General features: G+C 34.0%; 1 protein-coding gene across 5 annotated transcripts; it reads left to right on the top strand.

The window, feature by feature from the left end:
• The first annotated feature begins 910 nt into the window (after positions 1-910).
• On the top strand, positions 911-18,889 carry LOC149410263 (zinc finger protein 423-like). 5 transcript variants are annotated; one of them, XM_089648591.1, is made up of 9 exons: positions 911-996; positions 5,102-5,333; positions 5,520-5,631; positions 7,468-7,542; positions 7,663-7,788; positions 9,478-9,668; positions 11,558-11,655; positions 16,669-16,923; positions 18,245-18,889. In XM_089648591.1, exons 2-9 carry the CDS (start codon positions 5,142-5,144, stop codon positions 18,558-18,560), a joined length of 1,365 nt encoding a protein of 454 aa, XP_089504717.1. In that variant the 5' UTR covers positions 911-996; positions 5,102-5,141; the 3' UTR covers positions 18,561-18,889. The 5 variants fall into 5 exon arrangements, with proteins under 5 accessions (XP_089504717.1, XP_089504718.1, XP_089504714.1 ...); XM_089648592.1 differs by having other exon boundaries at positions 944-1,116; positions 5,248-5,333; XM_089648588.1 differs by having other exon boundaries at positions 944-1,116; positions 4,995-5,333.
• Positions 18,890-23,945: the final 5,056 nt, after the last annotated feature.

Genomic DNA, 23,945 nt, shown 5'->3' with positions numbered 1-23,945 from the left:
TGGCAGGAAAAGTAAAACGGTTTTGACCCTAGGAACTTACTGAAAAGTTTGGATACTCCTGGTCAATATGATGGGTACTGAGAAAGGGGCGGCTATATGGTCTGGGGCCTAGGGCGGCCAAGACTGCAAATCCGCCTCTGTAAGTAAATATATATTTTTTAAATGTGATCGACCGTCGAATCACCGTGTTTATTAATAGAGTAGGTGGTTAAGAATTTAAGTTAGTATTTAGGTGCCTACATAGAAATATTATTATTTCAGAGGAAAGTTTCGCTTTGGTGTATTTAAATCAGAAGCATATATTTTAGGATGCGAGGTCTAGTTAACTGTTCACAAAACTACCAGTTATATTTTGTAATTTACTGAACTAAATTATTAATCTACACTTTCACAAACACAAACATTCCATTCATTATGTATTTCTTATTCTTATTCGTATGGTTGGGGATAGTTGGTGGAGGTCACAGAACAATGCAGAAGTGAAATACGCTGTATAAATTATCTAATAATTGTAATTATTAATATCATTCTCTACTTGACACTCACTAGAACACTCCTTTGGGAAAAGCCGTAAAAGAAAGAAGAAGACGAAGGTGATTCGAAATGTGTACCTAAAAAGCCTAGGAGAGAGATTAGTGCGATTTTGTTTGGTTGGAATTTAAGCCAAATCAATTATTATAATTTTATTTGTGTGGTGTTAATACAGTTATATAGGATTATGATTTTTTTTGGGTATTTGAGGAGACAAGGAATTGGATATGTAATTTATTAGGTTTGGAAATTTTTCATTCATCTCTCCCCACACCCCGCGGCATCAAATTTTAAAAGTTTAAAAAATTTTGAAAATCTAAATATCTCGTTCACGCCCCTGACTAGGCACCTATTTTCTGTGGCTTGTCCAAGTCTTTACGGTAGTGAGTGGTATATCTATGATGTGGGATATCTATGGTTCCAATCAACCTGTCATTAATGCTGTCATCTGTCACTTTTAACCCCGTACGATATTTACCTTCATGTTATTTAGTTATTTATTTACAAGAGTATTATGACATTATTTATGTTTGTAAGGCATTGAAAAAACACGGATACATCTAGCCCGCGATACAATAATTTAAGGTACAATAATAATAAGGCATTAAGTATAAAGACAGATAAAACACGGTCAACATACTTATAGGCATACAAACACTCAAAGGCACGCTACACACTTAACACACTCATAGGCATATTTATACAATCAATAAATACTAATGTATTTATTAAGGATATTAATATTTTAAAAAAGTTGATCTATTAACCATTTTTTCAATATTTTTTTAGTTCACTAGTGCAATTTAATTGTTGTTTTTTTTTTTATAAGCACTGCTTTCTTAAATAAAGTCAACATCTATTTGATGATTTTTTAAATGAAGGCTAAGGGAGGTGACAGCAGAGGTCCAATACGAGCAAGTAGAGGTTGGTTTAAGAAATGATCTAATCTCATCAATGATAATAATATAATAACCACATTAAGCCGCTAGAAATAGCTCAAAAATTAATACTAAAAATAATGTTGCAAAAAGATGTTACCTTCCCCTCCTTTGCAATTATTTCAAGAAGCTAAACTCTTAGATATAAGAAAAATTTACTTTATGCAATGTCTGAAATATATATTTTCACGAAATGTACATTTTACAAAAAACGAAAATCGTTCTAGCAGTAGAGTAAATAATGCATATGAGGTTCCTCTATGCAAAACTAGGCTTGCGCAGAGACATGCTTTTTTCATTGCCCCAAAAATCTACAATGCACTCTATCAGACTGTAGACATTAGATCTAAAAATATATCGTCCTACAGCATATACAAAAATGTAATAAAGACTTGGATCACCACCATTGACACAAATACTTACATGCTATAAAATCCTACCTTTTAAATTTTATTTTAAATTTACAAATCCTTAATTTTTCTATTTTTTAACCTTCTTTCTTAATTATAATTTTGTAAAAACGGAATTATTTATTTATTTGTTTTTATAAACTGCACTAAACAAAATATGTATACCCACGAACTGGCGATGCCTATGTGGGATTTTTTTTTTGGTATATATGCATACTATTCTATTATATTTCTTATTTAATTGTATCATTTTATTTTTCTTATCTTAAAGCTACCTTTTTTATTTTTTACAGTACCTTGATGTAATACTTGTTTTTGTAATACTTGATTTTTGTAATTATTTCTTTATGCATGTAACAAAAGAAAATTTTTAATAAAGAAAAAATAATAATAATACTAAAATGCAGAATGGGGTAGCTGCTGCAGAAAGATTTCCACCTGAGCTAGCCAATAACGTCCATGACAGTGGCTACTCAAACCGACAAATAATGTTTAACGTAGATGAGACTTGAAAGGCGTTGCTGCCCGATAATTTTATAAACATATTTTATATCAATCTCTTTGTGAGGGTTCCAAATATCTGTATTTCATCAAATAAAATATCACTAAATCGCCCAACACTGACTTTAACTTCAGTTTATGGAGACAAAAGTAGGCTTTAATTTCTGCCAATAATTTAATATTATTTATCATCAAAGAAAACATACACCTTAATTTAATGTTTTATTCTTAGCATATAATCGTGATAATTAGTACAGCGGAACCTCTCATAACGAGCTTAATTCGTTCCAGAATCACTTGTTATGTGAAACACTCATTAAGCGAAACCATTTTTCCCATATAAATCAATGTAAAATACTGTAATGCTTTCCATGCCAAAAAAAATACTCAATTTTAATTTATTTTTAATGTTTATTCAAATATAATTATTTATTATTTTTTTGGTAAACTAATGTTAAAGACAAGATTTTTTATGCATAGCACAAAGGGTATCAATTATTTATAAGCAATAATTATTAGCCTGGAACACTCATCCACGAATTCATCCATTCATCCATGAATTTATTAGAAAAAATAAATTAATAATTTTTTTAATAGAAAGTTGTCTATAGAAATTCGTTTTTGCCGATGCTTCAAAATTTGGTGAAAATGTGACACAGCATTATTATTGAATAAATTTGTAGAACGCTTAGCCAACTCTTTATTAGGGTGATGCTTCTCAATGTACGATGCAACTGTTTACCATTTCTCTTATTGCGCCAGAAGATTGTTGCTCTGCTACTTCCTCCTCATCCACTAACAAACTCTCCTCCATAACGTCTTGCTGTGAAACATTATAAGCTCTTCGGTGGTCAGTTCTTTACTGTGCTCTTCCACAAGCTCATCAATATCATTGTTATCCACCTCCAGTCTCATGGTATTGACGAAAGACACAATCTCGCTGACTGTAGACTCCGAAAGTACTGTTTCAAACCCCTCAAAATTACATTCGACTACGTTCTTTGGCTAAAGCTTCTTCCTAGCGGAAGTGAGGGTCCTGTTGGTAACCCGTTCCCATGCCTTGTCAATCATCTTGTGGCAAGTAACGATGTGAAAGTGATCTTTCCAAAACTCTCTGAGAGAGAGACTTGTCCTTCATTCATCTCAAAAGAATGCTCGAAGAGTTTTTTAGGGGAGAGTTTCTTAAAGTTATAAATAACCTGCTGGTCCAAAAGCTGAAATAATGGAGTGGTGTTGCATCTGTCATAGCATCTATCTTTATAATTTTATCTTTTGTTCTTGAGGATAGTACAAATCGTTGGTGTAGACCGATTGAGCGTGCTCGCTAGATCAGCAACGCCTACACCTCGTTCTCGCTTTTCAATGATTTTACCTTTTATTTCTACAGTTACTTTTATTCTCTTATGGTCTTTTTTTGGTCTTTTCTTCAGGGACATTTTTGCAAGGGTTATTAATGTTTTCATAAAAAAATTTAAATAATGTCTGCACACAAGTTTGGAAAAATGTGTGATCACATGCGAAACTAACGTGCTAGCGGAACGAGTGCTAACCAGAGCACTGGTGCGGAAGTCCCGGCTCACAAGTGAGTGACGTGAAGATGGGACTTGCCCTTTCTGAGTCACTCGTTATGCGAAATGTCACTCGTTAAGGGAGCATTTTTTTCATCATCTGTATTGCTTGTTATCAGAGATGTGCTTTATTTCAAATAAATCCATTTCAAATGGAAATGCAAAATGGGTATTTTCCATTTTGCATTTTAAATGCTTTTCTAAAAACCATTTTGCATTTTGCATTTTAAATGCTTTTCTCAATGCATTTTCCATTTTAAATGCTTTTTTGCAACATTCTTCCTACTATCTCCACTCATCTTTTTTTCATAAGCCCCAAATATCAGTCGGTCCTCAACCTCGCTATGAGAGATAATTTACATTTGTCAAGTTGCTCTCTGGTAGGAGCCCTGGCAATTGAGTGATACCATTACAAAAAATACTGATTCAAATACTGAACATGGGGCCATGACGCTGTAATATTAAATGTTAGATAGCAGTTTCTATGTTTTTACGTTGGCAACATTAGTCCCGTGCAAATGTTTTGTGGTTTCATAATCTGTAGTCATGGTGTTTTTGGATTTACCATCATGTAATATATTTGTTCTACATTGATGTTCCTTATTAAATGACAAAAAATTCTATAATTATTTTAATTGTTTGACCTGAGAAACCATTTTGCATTTTCATTGCATTTTGAAAATAGGTATTTTGCATTTTGCATTTTGCATTTTCAAATGGAAAAGTTTTGACCCATTTCCATTTTGCATTTCAAATGGTTTTGGGTACCCATTTTGCACATCTCTGCTTGTTATGCAAAATACTCGTTATAGGAGGTGCTCGCTATGAAAGGTTCCACTGTCCTGAAAATAAAAATCCCACCGCAATTAGTGGGTTTTTTCAATACACACTACAATGTAATTTTATTTCGAGAACTGTCCATTATGTAAACATGTATCAAAATTTTCAATTAAGTGGTGAAACTATGTAAAAGTATTATTAGTTGATATATTTTTAAGATAAAATTCATTTTCACGAATGGGACCCTTATTTTCACCCGCATGCAGTGTGTTGAGTAACAATTTGAAAGTGTAGAGAACATTAAATGAGATAATAGTGAACTTTTTTGGACTAATGACCTAATGAATATTATCTTAAAAATTAATTATTCAAGATGATGAAGTGCAGAGAAAACAAATAATATTGAAATAAACATGACCGATGAAGGTTCAGCAGAAAAGTTGGAATTTCAGAATGTGAATATTCCAAACTTAACGGGCTCTAATCTTTCTCTGTGTCAATGCTGTCTGTCCGCTAAAGACCTGAGGAGTATTGTCAAGCCGTACTTGTACTGCGGAGCGAATGAGATCTATTCAGACATGCTTACAAGGTGCTTCTCCAAGGAGGTAAAAATAATTTAAAATATATTTTTTATTATTGCCTATTTAAGATAGGTACATTTATCGTAATATGTTTTACATTATAAGTATTGTACAGTAAATTATCTGTTGCTTTTAATTTTTTTTATTGGTTACGAATTCAAATCTTTGGGGACGCTTTGTGGGGACTTAACCTGTTCTGTGTTATTTTAGCTCTCAGCAGATGAGGGATGGATCTGTTCGGATTGTGTAGGCAGATTGCGAGCCACCGTCAGCTTTCGAGAGTGTGTAGAATCTGCCAAAAACTTTCTCAATTCTCAGTTAGGTAATACATTTTATTTGTACCTATTAATGCCCTGTTTATCTTCATCTTATAATGTACTAAAGTAATTGTATAGATTTGATGAAATAGAACTTAACCTCTTGAGCGATAGCTACCCAAATTTGGGTAGTACAGCTAACTTCTTTGAGCGTAGCTACCTAAATTTGGGAGGCTATGTGTAGGTGATTTTTATGAATTAAAGTGAATTTTCCTCAATCAGCTAATATGTTTAATCGTTAGCTTGATTAAGCTTTTATCGAATATCAAAAGATGTCACTAACGTACCTCTCATGCAATATTCTATATTGAATGTTTTGTATGCTGTAGAATGCGTGTAGATCACATTTTGAATTGTTTTCTAAAAATTGAACACATTTTTAAAATAGCATTTTTTTGTCTGTGACCATGGACATTTCCATAGACAAAATACATAAATAGTAATTTTCAATATTACCACACATTAGTACAAGGTAGGGCAATTTGGGTAACTAGTAACGAGTAGATTCCATTAAATATTTGGGTGTAATAATTGACAATAAAATACGATGGGAAGATCACGTAATAAATGTTACAAACCGTATACGGAAACTGGCATATATCTTCAGGTCATTACGAAATATTCTTAATAAAAATACACTAAAAACGGTATACTTTTCTTTATGCCAATCAATTATATCTTACGGTATAATAGTCTGGGGAGGATGCTCTAACACGATATTAGATCCATTAATTAAAGCTCAAAAATTGATAATGCGGACTATTTACAAAGTACACTATATTCACCCCACGAAGGACTTATTTAACGACTTCAAAGTACTCAGCAGAAAATCCATATACGTCAAAAACATATCCTCCTATTATAAATTCAAACATACGAAAAAAAATATTTTTGAATCGACCCATAATACAAGATATTCCAACAAATCGAATTATACTATTCCCCCAATAAAAACCTCAATGGCACAAAGACAATTTAACTTTCTTGCTCCAAAAATATTCAATAATTTAACGTTAGAAATAAAATCAATAGCCAAATACGACAGTTTCAGGAAAGCGCTCGGGGATTTTTTGATGTGTGATTATTATAGTGTTAGTAGCCTATTCCAAGTACTCAGATAGAGGTATATATATTGTTTATATGCGTGAGGATGCGTCATATGGGTGTATGTATACATGTGCTGTTATATGTATATAGGTATGTCTGCTGCTATATACACATGTGTGCTTGCATGCACACATATTAAAAATTATATATATAATTATGTACATTTTTACAATCTATTGCTAATTTACTTCTTTCTCCTTTCTAATTTCTATCTTCTACTTTTTATTACAATTTTTCCAAAATTTTAGCTTCATCTATAGTTACTAATTTCATATGTCTACACTAGATTTCATATTTCATACAAATTAATTACACTCAATTGGTCACCATGAAACAGGCAGCCGCCTAGTATGGTGATTCATTATATCTACTTTATGTAAATTTCATAATAATGTAACATGTATTAAATAAAAAAAAAAAAAAAAAAAAAAATAACATACAGAATTCATGCGTTTATAAAATTAGCAATTAATTTTTTTTTTTATAAAACCTAAAAATATGGAATAAACGGTAAAGTATGTACAGGTGGATTCATTGGCTTTTAACCATCAGTTTACATGTTTCCATATTAATTTTCGGAGGTATGATTTTTTGGAATCTAAAACCGAACGTCCAAAAATCTCTATCGTTCAAGGTGTTTTTTTTAAATACGCTGTTGGTCGAGTAGTTTGAGTCAATTTATTTAAGAGCTACAATCTGATAAATAAGATTTTTTTACAATGTGTCTTTTGCAGAAAACAAAAAGGACATTCCAGCAATTTCCTGCGAATCTCCACCTTCACCAGAACCAAAAAAAAGTAGCGCCGAAGGTAAAAAATGATTATGTAAAAATTGTACAAACCAAATAATTAATCATATCGTTTGTTTCCACACCATCAAACAAGCAATATCTACTATAATTATTAATAAATTATGATTTGATATTTCAGAAAATGAAACAATAACCGATAACAGTAAATATTTTGAGCGTCACAAAATATATGTCGTAAGTGACGATGACGATTATTTTGATGAATATAGAGATGGTGACGATCGTCCACACGTAATAAAAGAAGGTAAGCCATTCAACACAACTATATTTAGCATGCAAACATCATTTTATCATGAGCTACAGGGCTTTGAAATATTTACTTTACTGGAATAACTTTTGAAGGTTATACACACCACTGTAATATTTAATAATAATTGATGAAGATAATATTAATAAATCTAAACGTAAACAAGATATAGAAAATTAAAAAGTTAACGGTTGCAACTTTTCAATAAAACCCAGGATCACTGTCTTACCAGAACAATACTCTATCCCACTGATCGAGTATTGATTATTTTCTGTCAATTTTATCAATCAATCAATTTAAGAACTACCAATTCCCATGTTTTGAGGGTTGTTACGTAATACAGTCTCCCTACTAATTAAAAGGATGGTCACCCTACTTTAAAAAGGGCTTTGGTCACCCTACCCCATGCCAGATGGTCGCGGCGTACGTGACAGACCACCCACACAGCGACCGCTCGGAAGCTTGGTCGCAACACGCTGCGCCGGTAGTCAAGATCCGACCTTGGTTGGAACAACAGTGTCTCTCGCGGAGCAAACTGCTACGCTCGCCAACATGGCGTGCATAATTACGCGATATTAGACGCGATCTTGTTCCAGTTTTAAACTAAATGCATTGCGCTACCAAATCGAAAACATGTTTCATACCTCAACTCAAACTGTACTCAATGGAGTCTCGCTTCCGGTAAATTCCTCGTGCGTGACGATACCAAAACTACCGTTGCTTCTCCCGGAAGCGCGGGTATCTCCAGCTCGACACGTCAGGCCAACCCCTCATCAGAACCCTGGATACCCGTAAGCTTTTTCGGCATACCCTTTCTTGTGTTCAATTCCATTAACTTCATGTAAAATCCTCGTTTCATCCGGTCGTCACAGAGAGAGAAGAGAGTAGAGATCCAATTTAACCCTGTGTTTCTTTAGAAGATGATTAATATACCTTGTGCCTTTTACTCATGTGTTATTATTGTGATGGCCTTTTCCAAACTCCTGACCGATGGACGAAGTAATGAATAAAGAAGTTCCTCACCCCTGATTGTATCCGAGTCTCATCTGCTTGCCCTTTCGAATTTTGTATGATTTACTTTTTGTATGATTACAATTCTAAAATTTGATGCAATATCGCTGCTCAAATCATTCAGTCATTTTGCAAGTACAGTAATCTGCACCATCAGGTAATTTGGGTATGTGGAAAACACCGTAGAAGAAAAAGGTGTAATTTTAAAGGGATTTGAAAGTGGAGAGAGTTGTACGAGTTTATCGAGGGAATATATCATTGATAAATCCACAGCACCCGATTTGAAAGGTTAAAATAATTACATTTTCCACCTTGTAGTATCTACGTTAAAAGGTCCTGGAAAATGTCAGACTCTCAAATGTACCGAAAATCCAGCTGTTTCTTAAAGATTCCAGTAATCCGAAAATTCATTAAACCGAACAGGCTTAGTTTGTAATCGTTCAGATTAAAGGGACTATACTGTATTGAAAATATATATACCTGGGTGGTCAATACATTTTCTCACTCATAGGCCGAATGCCAGTGATTAACGTTTATTGCCGGACGGAAAAATTCACATACACGAATGAATGTCCCCTACATATCTCCAACCAAAGACAACTCCCATGCATAATTTTTTTAAACAGGAAAAATTATTGTTTGATGCTTTTTTCATATACCTTGTACATCTGTCAGGTGATAAAGCACCAACTCATGGACTAACAGCTATGAAACCAGCAGTGGTGGAGAGACCATCAGCGCTGACTAGGCCACCAGCCCCAAAGGCTTCTTCGAAACTTCCGTTGGGCGCCGATAGCTCGTCAGAAGAGGACTTCTTCGAGGAATATTTCAAATCCATCCCCACGTCGCCTACAGTTTTTAATAGAGTAAGATTTCATGAATAGAATCAATGCTACCGGGGTGATTTGACACTTGTAGTAGTAGTAGTAGTAGTAGTAGTGAATAGAAACAAATTAGATATTAATTAATTAATATTAATTTTTCGAAGAAAACTTCTTCTAACTGCTTTTCACTTTGTGATGGCATTATTTATTTTTTTATTAAAACACAAATAACTTAGTTTACATCACTTTATTTCGATACAAAATCTCAACATGTTTCGTGAACCAAGTTCACATCATCAGGAGCACAAGTAATATTATATTATGAAATTAGGAAAAAATTGCAAAGGTCCACGTTTTTCCAAAAGATTTTTATTTTATTTTTTGATTGTTTATCTATGGGACCATTACAAAAATATTTTCCCATACAAAAATATTTTTCCATAGTAGAATATTATTTTCTCCATGCAAACAATTCATTTTTGGTACCTGAAAACTAACTTAATGCTTTGATATTTCAAAAAGTTATTTATCTTTTTAACTTGTACGATCATGAAGAATCACTTCCCGAAGTTTGTGCACTTTCCTGCCGGACACCCTGTATAATCACTCACTGTTTGAAGTTTGTGAATTGTTGCCACTTTTCATATTAAATTCTCCATATTTTGAAAAAAAAAAATTGCAGTGGTCCAAATCTTTTGTAAAAACAGCATATTTCACATTGAATTTTTAATTATACAATATACATCTAATACAGAAAGGAGAGTGTCTATTTGTGGCAGGTATTGTGGACAAATCTACAGTTTTATTCCGAGGTTGATGAAATTTTGCACACTTGACCTTCAAAACAAGAAGGTCACTGTCTACATGAAATTTAGAATAAATCTGCTTGAACGCCGGGGTATTTAGCTAGTGCTTAATAAAAGTAATTCATTAGTCGCATTTGAGGTCTTGTCCCCATTTTAAACCGTTATTATTTACTAATTATTTTATAAGCAATAATTATTAGCCTGAAACACTCATCCACATTGAAAAATCTCCTGATAAAAGATACATGACGCCAACGGGACCCATGGCCCATGTCCCGTTGGCGTCATGGATCTTTTATCAGGAGATTTTTCAATGTGGATGAGTGTTTCAGGCTAATAATTATTGCTTATAAAATAATTGTTACCCTTTGTGCTATGCATAAAAAATCTTGTCTGCATTAGTTTACAAAAAAAGAATAGTAAGTTATTATTTACGTTTTTTTTTCTTCTTTTAACCATTATATTTGCGAAATAATTGACTTGTTTTCCGACAGACCAAAATAACTGCTTGTTGAAAATGTTAAATTTACAAATTTATACACGATTTACAAATATGTTAAGGTACCAACAAATCCTTCCAAGAATGAGTCAATTGCATGCGTTTTTTTATCCACTTATGTGTGTAGATTTTTGTACCGAGAATGCTACTAAACTCGTGTTCTTGGCTTGTGATATCGCTATATTAATTGATTTACCATTCTTCTTCTTCTTTCGTATGGTGGGGGGTCAGAGGGGAACATTTGGGTTAGGGAGTCAGTCTAGGGCCTCAGGCGTCACACTGTGGACCTCGTCGACGAATGATGCAGCGGGCATTCTTTGAACACATGCTCGGTGGTCTGCACAGCACCGCATTCACACGTCGCCGACTCTTTAAGGCCCCACACGTGAATCATATGGGCACAGGGGCTGTGGGAGGACCTTATCCTATTGATGACGGGCCAGAGTTTACGAGGCAGATTTAATCCAGGCTATCTCTTTTATATTGCCACTCAAGTTTCCATCTATCTTCTGGAGTGAGAGGTATTCGGAGGAGCCTCTCTCCTTCCATCCAGAATTGTTTTCGGGATTTTATTATGTCCTTATTCTCTATTTATTTATGAATGTTTTTTTACAACTTTCTTACAGGCAGAGTTTGATGTTAGTGAGTCCTCTACTCTTCCGTATATTCTGGATGGTACGGAAAGAACATGCAAAATATGTCAGAAGGAGTTTAGTTTCTTTCGGTAAGTAAAGTTAATTTACTACATTAAATAATTTTCCTAACTAAATTATTAACTCTCGTGTACCGCCATTTCTGATAGGCACAATGCTACTTATGATAGACTATCTACTATTTTTATAAATACAGTCAAACTTGGTTATAACGAGCACGAGGGGACTGAATAAATTTTCTCTTTATAACCGTTAATCGTTACTTCCAAATCGATTTTTTAAAAGTCGTATGTACTGACCTAAATATCTCTACTATCAATATATTTGCAAATGTGCAGTATATTTTCAAAATAGGAGCAGGTATTACTTATTAAAAAGCATGGAAAAATACACATTACTTTATTTATTTCGAATAAGAACTACTAACATTGTCTTCATTTTTCTCACCACACATTTTTATTGGCAACTATCTGTATATATGATCGAAAGATTTAACCCGAACTAAATGCAATCTAGAGAGTGTCTTTAAATAAAAATATCTTATTTTTATATTAATGTGCGACATCTATTGACTTTTCTGCAAGTCTAGGATTAATATTTATTTTTTGGAATAACTTAGTGAGTAAAAAAACTGGCAGAGCGGTGGCCTGGCAAGGTAAGGGTCCTGGGTTCGAGTCCTAGATGTGACCGTATCTTTTTCTGTTTCAGATTTTCGTTTAGGAATCGCTAATATTGTTTTCAATAATTAAACACTTTATTTTATTTACAAAATTTATAATCAATGATTGTTTTAAAGATTTCGCTTTCATGCTTCCCAATTTCCCCCTCAAAACAATCAACGCATTGTAAATATTATCACCTGGCTCATGGCTTACAAGAAAAATATCACTAAATTGTCTATTTTCATATCACTAGCTCGCGCGTATGATACCGCTCATAAAATCTCACTTGTCATAAATAACTAGCTTGCGAGATTGTTATGCTTTTCTGCTGTAAAATTTTACTTGTCACAAACCAGTGAAGCACAATCCGCGGCTCAAATTTTGCGGCCGCTTTTCAATTTTATAATGCCCACTTGGCTATAGAGAAAAATCAAAATGTTTTGGGTAATAAGGAAGTTGAGTGAAAAATATTTTGACTTATAAAAAATATGTTCATGTAGATCAAAAAATATCGATTCTAAAGATATTTCTATATTATTATTCTTAGAATTAGTTAAACGTTCTTGAAAAAGCATTAAATAGCAATAAACTGAATACGCTCCAGGATTGGTCGAAAGAATTCTGACGTCACATGTGTCGTGGCTTGTACGGACAACGGATCACCTATGGTGCATCTCTTTCTATTACATGAGAGATGGTCGGTTTAGATGAGAGAAGTGTATAGGCCAAACGTTTATTTGGGCCAAATCACAGCCGGTCGTGGAGTTAAAGCTTCCAAGTAAGTATATCAAATTATTAATTGTGTTCATTTGTACGTTACGATAAATATAATACATTTTTACAGTATAATAATCATTGCGTATCTACTACCCATCTGACATTTCGCCATAACCACTAGTTTTGTGCAGGTATATTTATTGATTTCGCATGACATGATAATTATTCTCTACTCATTATAATATATATTATAATGTGGTGATGGCTTTTAAATATTTCATCTTTTGTTTACCATATAATAAGGCACTGCTGAAAACCAGCTGCATTCCCGGAGAAACCCCTTTGTCAATAGGATCTATGTGAAAAAAATAGCTCCCATCTATTGTCAAATATTTATGTAGGTATTTGTTGTTATTATTATATAAAATGGATTTCTGAAGATACATATTCGTATAGTGCTTTATAATAACATGTTGTTTATTGCATCGCTTAGAAGTTTTTATTATTATACATGTCACATTACATGTGATTACACTTCAGGCCTCCGCGCAGAAAAGTCTCACAGTGAACTGGGCTGTAAACCGTTATTTTACTTTTGGTCTTACTTTTCTGCGAGGCGGTCAACAAATAGCGTCTTCAATACCGTGCCGGGCGGGAGAAGCAAATATTCTAACTTAAAATATTAATTTAACTATGAAATCTTAATCAATTTTCTTTTTTTTTTTAATAACATCAATTCTAATAGACGGTTAACATTGGTAAAAAAATTACTGGAATTCCTTATTGAAGAATTAAATTTTTTTCCATACAAAATGTTTAAGCGACGTGGTTCTCACAGTTTGAATGACGTCACACCCACACCCCGCCTCTTACCGCTCGGATTCTGCTCGTTTTGGCGGGCTTAGTAAAATTTAAACTTTGAGAATTAATTTAATAATGAAAACAGACTTTAAAAAATAAAAAAAATACCAGTATTTAAGTTTGAATGCGAACATTGATAAAAAAAAATTTAAAAATGGACTCAACTTCCTTATTCTTGAAAAAAGAGAACAAATTTGCCAAGTTCAAATTTATTTATTATTACTTCAAGAATAATTCCCAATTTTTTTTCAGACCCAACGTTCATGTATTTAGAAATTGTGCTTACAAAATTATTTGCACGGTATATCAGTGAATCGACCGCGTTATAACAGCCAACAATTATATGAAGATAAGCCTGAACTAAAATATTGTTATGTAATTAATTAATGACCGGTCGGTGGCCGAGTTGACATCGCGCTTGGGTCCCACTCAGGCGTAGTGTGTTCAATTCCTCGGCCGGCTAAGTCCTCCATCATAACACAAGCAACATTTTCAGCTTTCTGTGGTGGTAGTAGGAGATTTTCAAATATTGTCAGGTTATTTGTAACCCGGAAATGTTTGTCTTTCTTTTTAAAAAAATTTTTAATTCAAAAATTTACTTGCTCGTGAGCCGTGATCGTTATAACCAAGTTTGACTGTATATAAACACATTATTTGATAAGTCGGTACAATTTACAAAAACATCAAATCAAATCAAATCAAAAATTATTTATTGTAAAATTAAAATTAAAAAAGGTATATTGCATAAAACAAATAAGTTATTACGACTTGACTTTGATAGTTCCGCTTTTAAAAATGGCCTGCCAAATTTGGGATCCTTCCTCTTCTATTCCGTGATCTATTTCATATCTATTAAATACATAGATCTATGAGAACAGCCTTTCAAAGTGGTAGAAACCCAGAGTTGAATCGATTTCAATATTCATTCTATGAAATGGATCATAGATAAATAGCGTTGGAACCCAGCATAAGCCATATAAAGATATATCCATCACCATCTTTTGTCCCAACGTCCCAACCTTCTTTTCCTATCCGAAACTCAGATAGCCGAGCCGCCAGACTCCTCCTATCTGGACTGCCCGGGCTTTACCCTCGCAAGCAAATTCCGACTCAAAGGAGGAGTCTGCCTCTATAGTCGAGCTGACGTCAACTGTGTACGACTATTGAGTCTGGAAAACTCCAGATTCGACGTAATGTGGGTGCGCGTCAATCTTGCCAGTACGGCAAGATTCTACGCATGTCTATACCGCTCACCGAACCATAGCGAATCAGACACTTCCGAGCTCTTCAAACATTTGAGCAATACTATTGATGATCTCTTGCTCCGCTACCCTTCGGCCGAGTTTGTTGTTCTGGGGGACTTCAATGTTCATAACGAACCATGGTTGAAGTTCTCAGGCCCAACGGACTCGGCTGGCCGACAGGTGGAATCCTTTGCCATTTGCTACGGATTAGAGCAATTAGTTCAGGAGCCTACAAGGGTTCCTGATGTCCAGACTCACCGCTCCAATCTGTTAGACCTATTCTTAACTACTGTGCCACACGGTTATAAGATTGACGTCACAGCGCCTCTGGGATCATCTGACCACTGCCTAGTGACGACATCAATCCCCGTTAGCCTCAGACCAACCAATGAGAGGCTGAGGAGAAAAGTGTGGCACTATAGGTCAGCAGATTGGTTCGGTATGCGGGCCCATTTCAACCCTTTTCCGTGGTCAGCTGTTTGTTTACGTCTAAAAGGGATCCAAATGATAATCTAGTCTCCTTCAACGGAAGCAATCTTCCGAACAGGCCTTCCATTGATATGCTTGGTGTAACTATAAGTGACCAGCTCAGGTACGGGGGCTCCATCGAAGCCAGAGTAAAGTTGGCCTCTCAGAAGCTGGGCGTACTGTACAGGGCCCGCAGATACTTTAATAGTACACAACTGCTCACCCTGTACAAATCGCAAGTGCGCCCTACTGTCGAATTTGGCAGCCATCTCTGGTCTGGAGCCCCAAAATACCTGAAAAAAACCCTTGATTTTGTGCAGAAACGGGCGGTCCGTTTGATAGATTCCCCAATCTTAACAAACGGACTGCAATCTTTAGAGCACAGGCGTCAGGTAGGTATGCTGTCCTTGTTCTATCGGTATTACAATGGAAGATGCTCTGAGGAACTAGCGTCATTGATCCCTTCGGCACCGGTGCGTAGTCGGGATACATGCCAAACGCGCGCCCAACATTTGTACACAGTTGACACTTGTCACATGAGAACGGGTCGCTTCTACGATTCGTTCTTAAGTTCAACAGCTCGGCTGTGGAACGAACTGCCGGCCTCTGTGTTTCCTCCCTCCTACAACATGGGACTCTTCAAGACCCATGTTCACTCCTTCCTCTCCACAAAAAGACTATCCACACAGCATCCCCAAAGATGACATAGGCCCTGAGGGAAATTATTTTCTTCAGGGCCTCCTGTGTGGAGTAAATATAAAAAAAAAATTAAAAAAAATATTACAGGTAGGTACTTGATTTGAAAAGATTCTTTTTTAATTTGATAATTTTCTCATTACATCCAATTTAAAAAAATATCTCGCTCGTACAGGCGGTATAGACATACTACCAGGGCCAGGCCTATGCAGGTGCAATCGGAGCAGTCTGCTGCGAGCGCTGACTTGCCAAGCCAAGCAGCCAAGGCGATGATAATACACTGTTTAACACAGCGCCCTTGAGGTTTATTACTAGCACCAGGCGCCGCTTGAATCATGGCCATCCCTGCATACTATTAATGATATTAACAATGTTGTGCAAAATTATACTAACCATCAACTACATAAGGTTTCTTTAAAAATTGATTTATTTGCAGGCATCTTTTAAATCACATGCCTGAACACTATCCAAACCACATTTGTGACATTTGCGGGAGGATTTTCGCCACGAGGAAGAGCTTCGAGCTCCACCTTCAAGTTCACACGGACAAGCGTTACCAGTGTCAAAAGTGTGAAAAATCATTTAAATACAAACACAACCTGAGTAAACATTTTAAAGTTGCACATAAAGGGATCAAGCCTTTATTTAACTGCATTGAATGTGGAGAAACGTTAACCACATATTATAAAAGGTAAATTTGTTTTATTACTCTAGTCATCGTAGGGCGCTCGCAGACGAGAGACTTTAATCGCGGTCGCAGTTGGAAACTATTCGAAAATTCATACACATAGTGCCGTATCGCTCGTGGGCGCATCTCCATGTACCGTAATGGATTTTGATCCCAGCAACTGTCTCTCGTCTACGGGCGCTCTTACTAAGAATAACAGTCTATGTTTAGTTATTAGTATGTATTTATTTATTTTACTTAAAATAGTAACATAATGTACAGTAGTTACGTATATATAGTTAAGTGCTAATATAAACAACCATAATATTTTGTAGCAATAAAGATATAAACTAAAAACGGTAAGTATTTAAAATTACAAATTACACTTCACATATTTTGTCACTTCTTTTTAAAAACTTTACCCATTTTTCCTCTTCTGTTATATTCATCAGTATTTCTTGGAAGAACTTCAATGTTCTGTGATTTTGACTTTTTTCGAAAAGGAAGTCTTATTTAATTTTTTCTTGTAGATTGATTATGTTTGTGTTGATGTTTATTTAGTTTTCGCATAAATTCTGAATTTGGTTGACCGCTAACCATTTTAACCCGTTCCCCCCTAGACGTCACAATTTAGGGAGGCTATCTTAGAAGGCTTTCTTTCCCTCTGGGCCGCCATAATTTAGGCCTCTCGAAAAAATGTTTATTTTTACGTAAATAATACATAATAAATCATCAACCATCTTGCAACATTTTTATTTGTAATTTAAAAAAGTTATTTAATTTGTTTTATATTAAAATATAAATTTGTATTAAATAAATACAAAAACAAAAGCTTTTGTCGTATTAACTAGGTACATCGATAGATTCAGGACAACAACAATTAATTCAATTGCTGTGGTCAGTTTCAGTCAAAATAACTTAAAATGGGTTAAAAAGAAAAACTATTACATTTTCTTCTCAAAACGGAATCTTTTCTCTCCTTGACCATGAGGAGATATAGTATATAATATTATAATCCTGTAGTTCTCTGTAATATCCGCAGCTCTAAATTATTGCTACTAGTGCCATTTGTGTTTAGCATAGCTAACCAATATCTAATACATCACCATACATATACCTATATATTATAGTTTATTTCGGTACCTATTTTGTGGTTCCCCACCTAATTTCTCTCTGTTTTCTCCCTCCAACAACGTGGGTTCTTCAAGTCCCAGGTTCATTCCTTCGTCTCCTCAAAATGAATTACAAATGAATCACACATTATCCCCAAAATGACATTGAACCTGCAGGAAATTTTTTATAAACAAATTTGTACACACAAGGAAATGATATTTTTGATTTATAGGCTTTTGCATATGGCCGAGAAGCACGGCAGGGAAGCAAAGAGTTATAAATGCCAACAGTGTCCGGTCAAATACACACTTGCGAGTCACCTCAGCTCCCACATCCGTCGGTTCCACCTGCAGGAGAGGAAGCACGTATGCCAAGAGTGCAGCTCCTCCTTCTTTACCAAGAATTGCCTGGAACAGCACTCCGCCAAACACACCGGTGTTAGGAAGTACGCCTGCCACATCTGCATCAAGACTTACAAAACCAATTATGGTTTAAGTTTGCATAAGAAGAAGACTCATGGAGGGAACGGCCAAACAGCAGAACAGTAGTTACATGATGGAATAGTTCAGCCGGTTCATCAATTCAATTCAGAAGCCGTTGATTCAGTGATGCCAACCAAGCAGATCATTTTACTCTTTTTTTTTACATTTATTTCATTTAAACGCCCATAGGGCTTTAACATACAATGCAATTATGTTTTTTAAATACAATAACAATAAAGAGTTTACATAATATATGAGAATATACAGATTACATAAAATATAAGATTTAACAATGCATAGGTTAACAAAATATAGGTAACATGAAACAAGAGTTTACGAAACGTAGGTAACATGAAGTTTAAGTAAATGAAATAAAAATATATGATCTGCCAATATCCTCCAAATCAATTGAATAAACAAGGATGAAATTGTTGTTCACATTAGCCTATAAACTATGTAACTTTGATTAACAATCTCTATTACGCAAGATTAGGATAAGAATCGACAAAAAGTCTAATAGAGAAACATTTAGTTGAGTATTATAATATTAAACCAAGTATCACAATATTATGTTTAGTATTATAATATTAAACGAAGTATTAAAATATTAAGTCAAGTATTATAATATTAAACAAAATACTATAATATTAAGTTAAGCACTATAATATTAAACTAAGTATTATAATATTTATTTATTTAAACGTATTTTGTTGAGTAGTAGAAATAGTTCGCACATACTCCGTTTAATGTTTGCCAAGTTCATATTTGACATACAGATTTAATAATAATGTTTTTATAGGCTGATAGACATTCAGTACTGTTAGTGTTCACGCCATATTTATTCCCTGCACTGTGTAGTCGGTTCATTACTGAATTTACATTAACATTAACCCCCACAGAGTCTTTTTTAAGAAAAGGAAGGAGAAGAAGTTCTGGGAAGGTAAAGGATATGAGGGTTGGTAGGAATCTAGGGATCAGTGTGTCCAGGACTGACAGACATATGAATATATCCCTCCCATTAGTTGGAGCTACCAAACCAGCCTATCCCGATCTGGCACGCCACGCAGCTGATGGGCAGACGCATTCTGAACACACCTCATTTTTAAATCATGATTTACTAACTCTACAAATACATAATTATCTAAAATAAAATGTATTCAGAACCGGCGTTTGTTAAGGCGATGCACTACGTCGTGTAATATTTTAAATTGAGCCGCTATCAATAACAACGCTTACGTAGATGGCGATAAGGTTTAAATTCCCGCTTAACACCATCCGCCTGTTTTGATTTATGCAAGAAAAAAACAGTTTCGAAAAGTGCCTTTTATTTTATTTTGTGGATGTTCAGGCATAAACATTTAATTTTTTTTTAATCATTTTATAGATGACTTAATTTGCCACATTATACAATAAAATCATAACCGAAAATCGTTTCATAAGGAGAGATTTTGAACTTTAAAGCAGTTTTCATAGGCCTTATACATTATTTTTTTCTGGGCTTATAAAAAGAGTTATATAAAAAATACTCGATTATTTCAAAGGCCAAGATGTGATAGTTGCGCGTGAGGTTTAAAATTGAATAGCCTTAAATGTGTACCCTTCACCCCCCTTTGCCCCTTGTCCCCTTTCCTTGATCCGGGCCCAGAGACAAGGAGTATTGTTATCAGTTGTTATCGTTGCATCTTACCCGCGAACATTTCGTGTCATATTGAAACCCGCATATGTTGAACTCGGCCGTGACTATTTTGGAGCACACATCGTCCAGTGAAACGTTTTTACCCGCCGCAGTGAATTTCACTGTCTTGTTTTGTTTTGTGTTAAGTGTTAATGTTAATTGTATGCAAACTGATAAGAGAACAGAACCAGCGGCTTAAGGAGAACGAGACCAGGGTAAGTCTTTTGGCCTTTCCTACTCATTTTCCTCTTGCAAAACACTAAGGCAATTCAATTCGTTTTTATTTGTCTTAGTCTATATCGCATCCGCATTACCGCAACCCCCCGCACAATTGCGTACGAAAGATTTCCGCACAACCACCATATTGGTCCAATTTCGAACCGGGTTATCTGATAGTATTATTGTCCCAGCGTCTGGACGATGTAGGCCCTCTGATTGCTCAAATTAAAATTGTCTGTTTCGGGTAACTTGAATATTAAGACACGATTCCATACTAAAATAGGATCGCCTCATAATAATACGAGATTTCTTCAAAAGCATCGTTTCTGCTCATATAATTTTTGGATAATATCGAAGAAAATATGTTTTAGAAAGTTCATAATCCATTGGATTAATTACATTACAATGAAAATGCTTCACAGTTACGTGATTATGTTTGACGTTTATAAAAATTCACGCGTTTCTTCAAGATGGCCGACAGAGCGTACCTCTGGCGGTTTAAAAACGAACCAAATGCCTGGCGCGAATATTTAAATATGCAGCTCACAATATTTGACTACTTACCATTAACAAGCGTTTTATAAGAAGATTTCTTCTGGAAGCTTATCACTTTATAATGGCATTTATCATTATTATTTATATTTTTTTTCTTATTAATTATATCTGATTTTATATTGGCATGTTTTCTAATTTCTAAAATTACAAAATTATTTATTTTTTGTTTGTTTATTACAATATAAGATAAAATATTTCAGGACCCCTCTTCCATAGAAGCATTAGCTTGTGGCTGGAAGAGGAGTGTACATTGTTTTATTGCAATAAGTAAGTAATTAAAAATTAAATGATTTTAAACTTATTTAAATGAAGTGAGTTATTTTTCATGAAGTGAGTTATTCTAAAGATTAATTCAATTGGAAACATTTTTATTTTTTGTGAGTTTGTCTTTAAAATATTTTTTTACAGTGTTTATTATTTTGATGTTATCATTAATGTTTCTAATTTCTTCAGGTAGTCGATTGAAAAAAATTCTTGCCCGGTAATTTACGATGCTTTATATCCTGAGTGAAGTATTTTAAGACCTGAATTTTTATCGAAAGTGTGATCATTATTCAAAAGATTATTTGCAAACTCAGATTCACTATTTCCATTTATAGCCCTGCGATATTCTTTAGTTCTGACTTCAAAGTTTCTATTGGTTCTACCTTTGTAAAAGAAATAACAATCATCTCAATTGAGTTTTTAAACTCCTGATTTTTTGTTTGAATTTTGCTATCTTTATTATTAAGAATATATTTCTTCATTGTTATTAGTGTAAAACGCCAGTTGAATGGTACCAGGATTGTTTATATATATAATTTTAGAAGTATCGTTATCCACACACAGAATTCTACGCCATTGTTTATTTCTATCTTTAGAAAGACCGTTTGAAGAGAATGTGTTTAATTTTTTTATTTAGTATTTCAACTATCAATTTATTAGAATAACCGTTATTAAATGCTATTTGTCTTATGAATATATTGTTTTATGGTTATATGCTATTTGTTTTTTTTCAGGTCTTAAAATACTTCACTATAAATAATTTTGAAATTTTAGAAATGAGGAAACATATTAATATAAAAGCAGATATAATTAACAAGAATTTTTTTTTTTTAAACTCTCTTTTAAATATTTTCCCACTCAACTGGTCTTTCCCGTCTAACGATATTGTAATTCCTAATTATTATAAACCCAGCCTACTCTTACCCCCCCCTCCTTCCACTTCTTCTTTCCCAATTGCAATCTATATTTAATTTTTGACTTCGGTGTATACACAATAAAATGTAAACATTATATTTATTTATTTATTGGACAATTTGCATAGCGCCGCTTTTGTGAGATATCACCTCAGGGGCGCTATATTGTAATAATCTACCTTTATATATAGATTTTTACTCTCCTGATGAAGGTGTATATATAATCTAGCTTTAAACTTTATTAGATACAGTAACAGTTGTAGGTAAAGAATTACCACGAGTTGGAGTAAAATTAACACCTTTTAATTAAACCGACTGCTAATGTCATCGCACAATTACCCTCCTTTTATTCATAAACACGGGTACAATTAATCAATATGTAATAATCTATCATTTAAGTCAACTTTGTTAAAACTATCTTTAATTGTGACAAACTAAACGATATTGATTCAACTTATAGACATTGACGGTTGTAACACATATTCAAGCACTGCAAGTCTCCTATGAGCTAATTATATTAGGTACGATAACAGTTAATATCAGTTGTAGGCATGTAGTCAATAATAGTGTTTCATTTGAAATAATCCATCACAAATACGTAAAATTTCATTTATTCAAACAACTGTCATTCTTATTATGCGTAAATTTAGCATGTTATTATTAATTAACTCCTTCCTGTTCCGTGTTTTAACAATATATATACTCACCCTCTCTCTGTGAATGTTCTAATATCTATCTATTAAACGTAACTGTTGTTAATATCACTTAAAATGGGCGAAGCCCAACCAAGAGCCGCCCGCAGGGCCTAGCAGAAAAAAACCCGCGGAGCGGGTTTTTAACTGCTAGTATTGTATTACTTTCGTTCGCAATTGCAATCTATAATCATTATTTGTACCAAAATCATGGCATTTGCATTATAAATGGGTTAAAATTTAGTCCGTCAAATAGTTATATTAAAAACGAATTACATTTAATTCCTCGTGGCAAATTATAGGTTGACAATAATTTAATCGTGTATGTAGGTACCTGGTTTAACGCAAGGAATCGTATTGTGTAAGTAGGTACTTGTATTCAATACTGAATTCTAATAATACGAGTACATACTTCGCTAGCTAAGTACGTAGGTATGTATTAACGACCGCTAATAATAGTTGGTAAACAAGAATAATAATAATTCAGTTGTTATTGAGTTTAATTTGGAAACACTTATCAGAAGAATTGTTTACTTTAATCAATTACGCTAGCGTTAATTAAATTATAGCGTTATTTAAATTATAATTAATTATTTGGGTTAATTATTTATTGCTAAATACATAATGGCTACTAAAGAAAAAAAGTTGAAACTACTGACGGCTCAGCGAGATGCGTTAGATGCACGTCTTACTAAGTTATTTGAACTATCAAATAAAATTTCCGACTTGAGTATTCTAGAGGAGTTTCTTTCGTTAGTTGAAACTCTAGACTTGACTAGAAGTAAGTATGAGGACATATCTCAACAAATAAATATATTAAATTTGGAAATCGATTCAAACTTTGAACCTGATTTTGAAAGATGGTTCAAGTTCGACGATATGTACGGACATATCAAAAGAAAAATATCATTAAATCGGGAAAACACTTCGCGGGTGGTTAGTAAACAGAAAAAATGTAGTGTAAAACTCCCACCGATTGAATTGGCATATTTCGATGGGGAAATAAAAAATTGGCCCATATTTTATTCAAGTTTTATTAACACCGTACACAATAACGATACACTTTCGAATTCAGAAAAGTTATATTATTTGTTGGGAAAAATCAGTAACCGTGTTAAATCAACGTTCGCCG

The sequence above is a fragment of the Hesperophylax consimilis genome, chromosome 28 (assembly GCF_061612785.1).
Source record: "Hesperophylax consimilis isolate HC1 chromosome 28, BYU_Hcon_1.0, whole genome shotgun sequence".
Lineage (NCBI taxonomy): Eukaryota > Metazoa > Arthropoda > Insecta > Trichoptera > Limnephilidae > Hesperophylax > Hesperophylax consimilis.
The sequence above is the reverse complement of the archived record's forward strand: the minus strand, read 5'-3'. Positions and strand labels throughout refer to the sequence as shown.

Bases quoted from the DNA above. Each gene is read 5' to 3' on its own strand.
- LOC149410263 (XM_089648591.1), top strand. From the start codon at position 5,142: ATGACCGATGAAGGTTCAGCAGAAAAGTTGGAATTTCAGAATGTGAAT. The intron at 7,789-9,477 runs GTAAGCCATTCA...TACATCTGTCAG, and splicing joins TCCACACGTAATAAAAGAAG to GTGATAAAGCACCAACTCAT. The intron at 11,656-16,668 runs GTAAGTAAAGTT...ATTTATTTGCAG, and splicing joins AAGGAGTTTAGTTTCTTTCG to GCATCTTTTAAATCACATGC.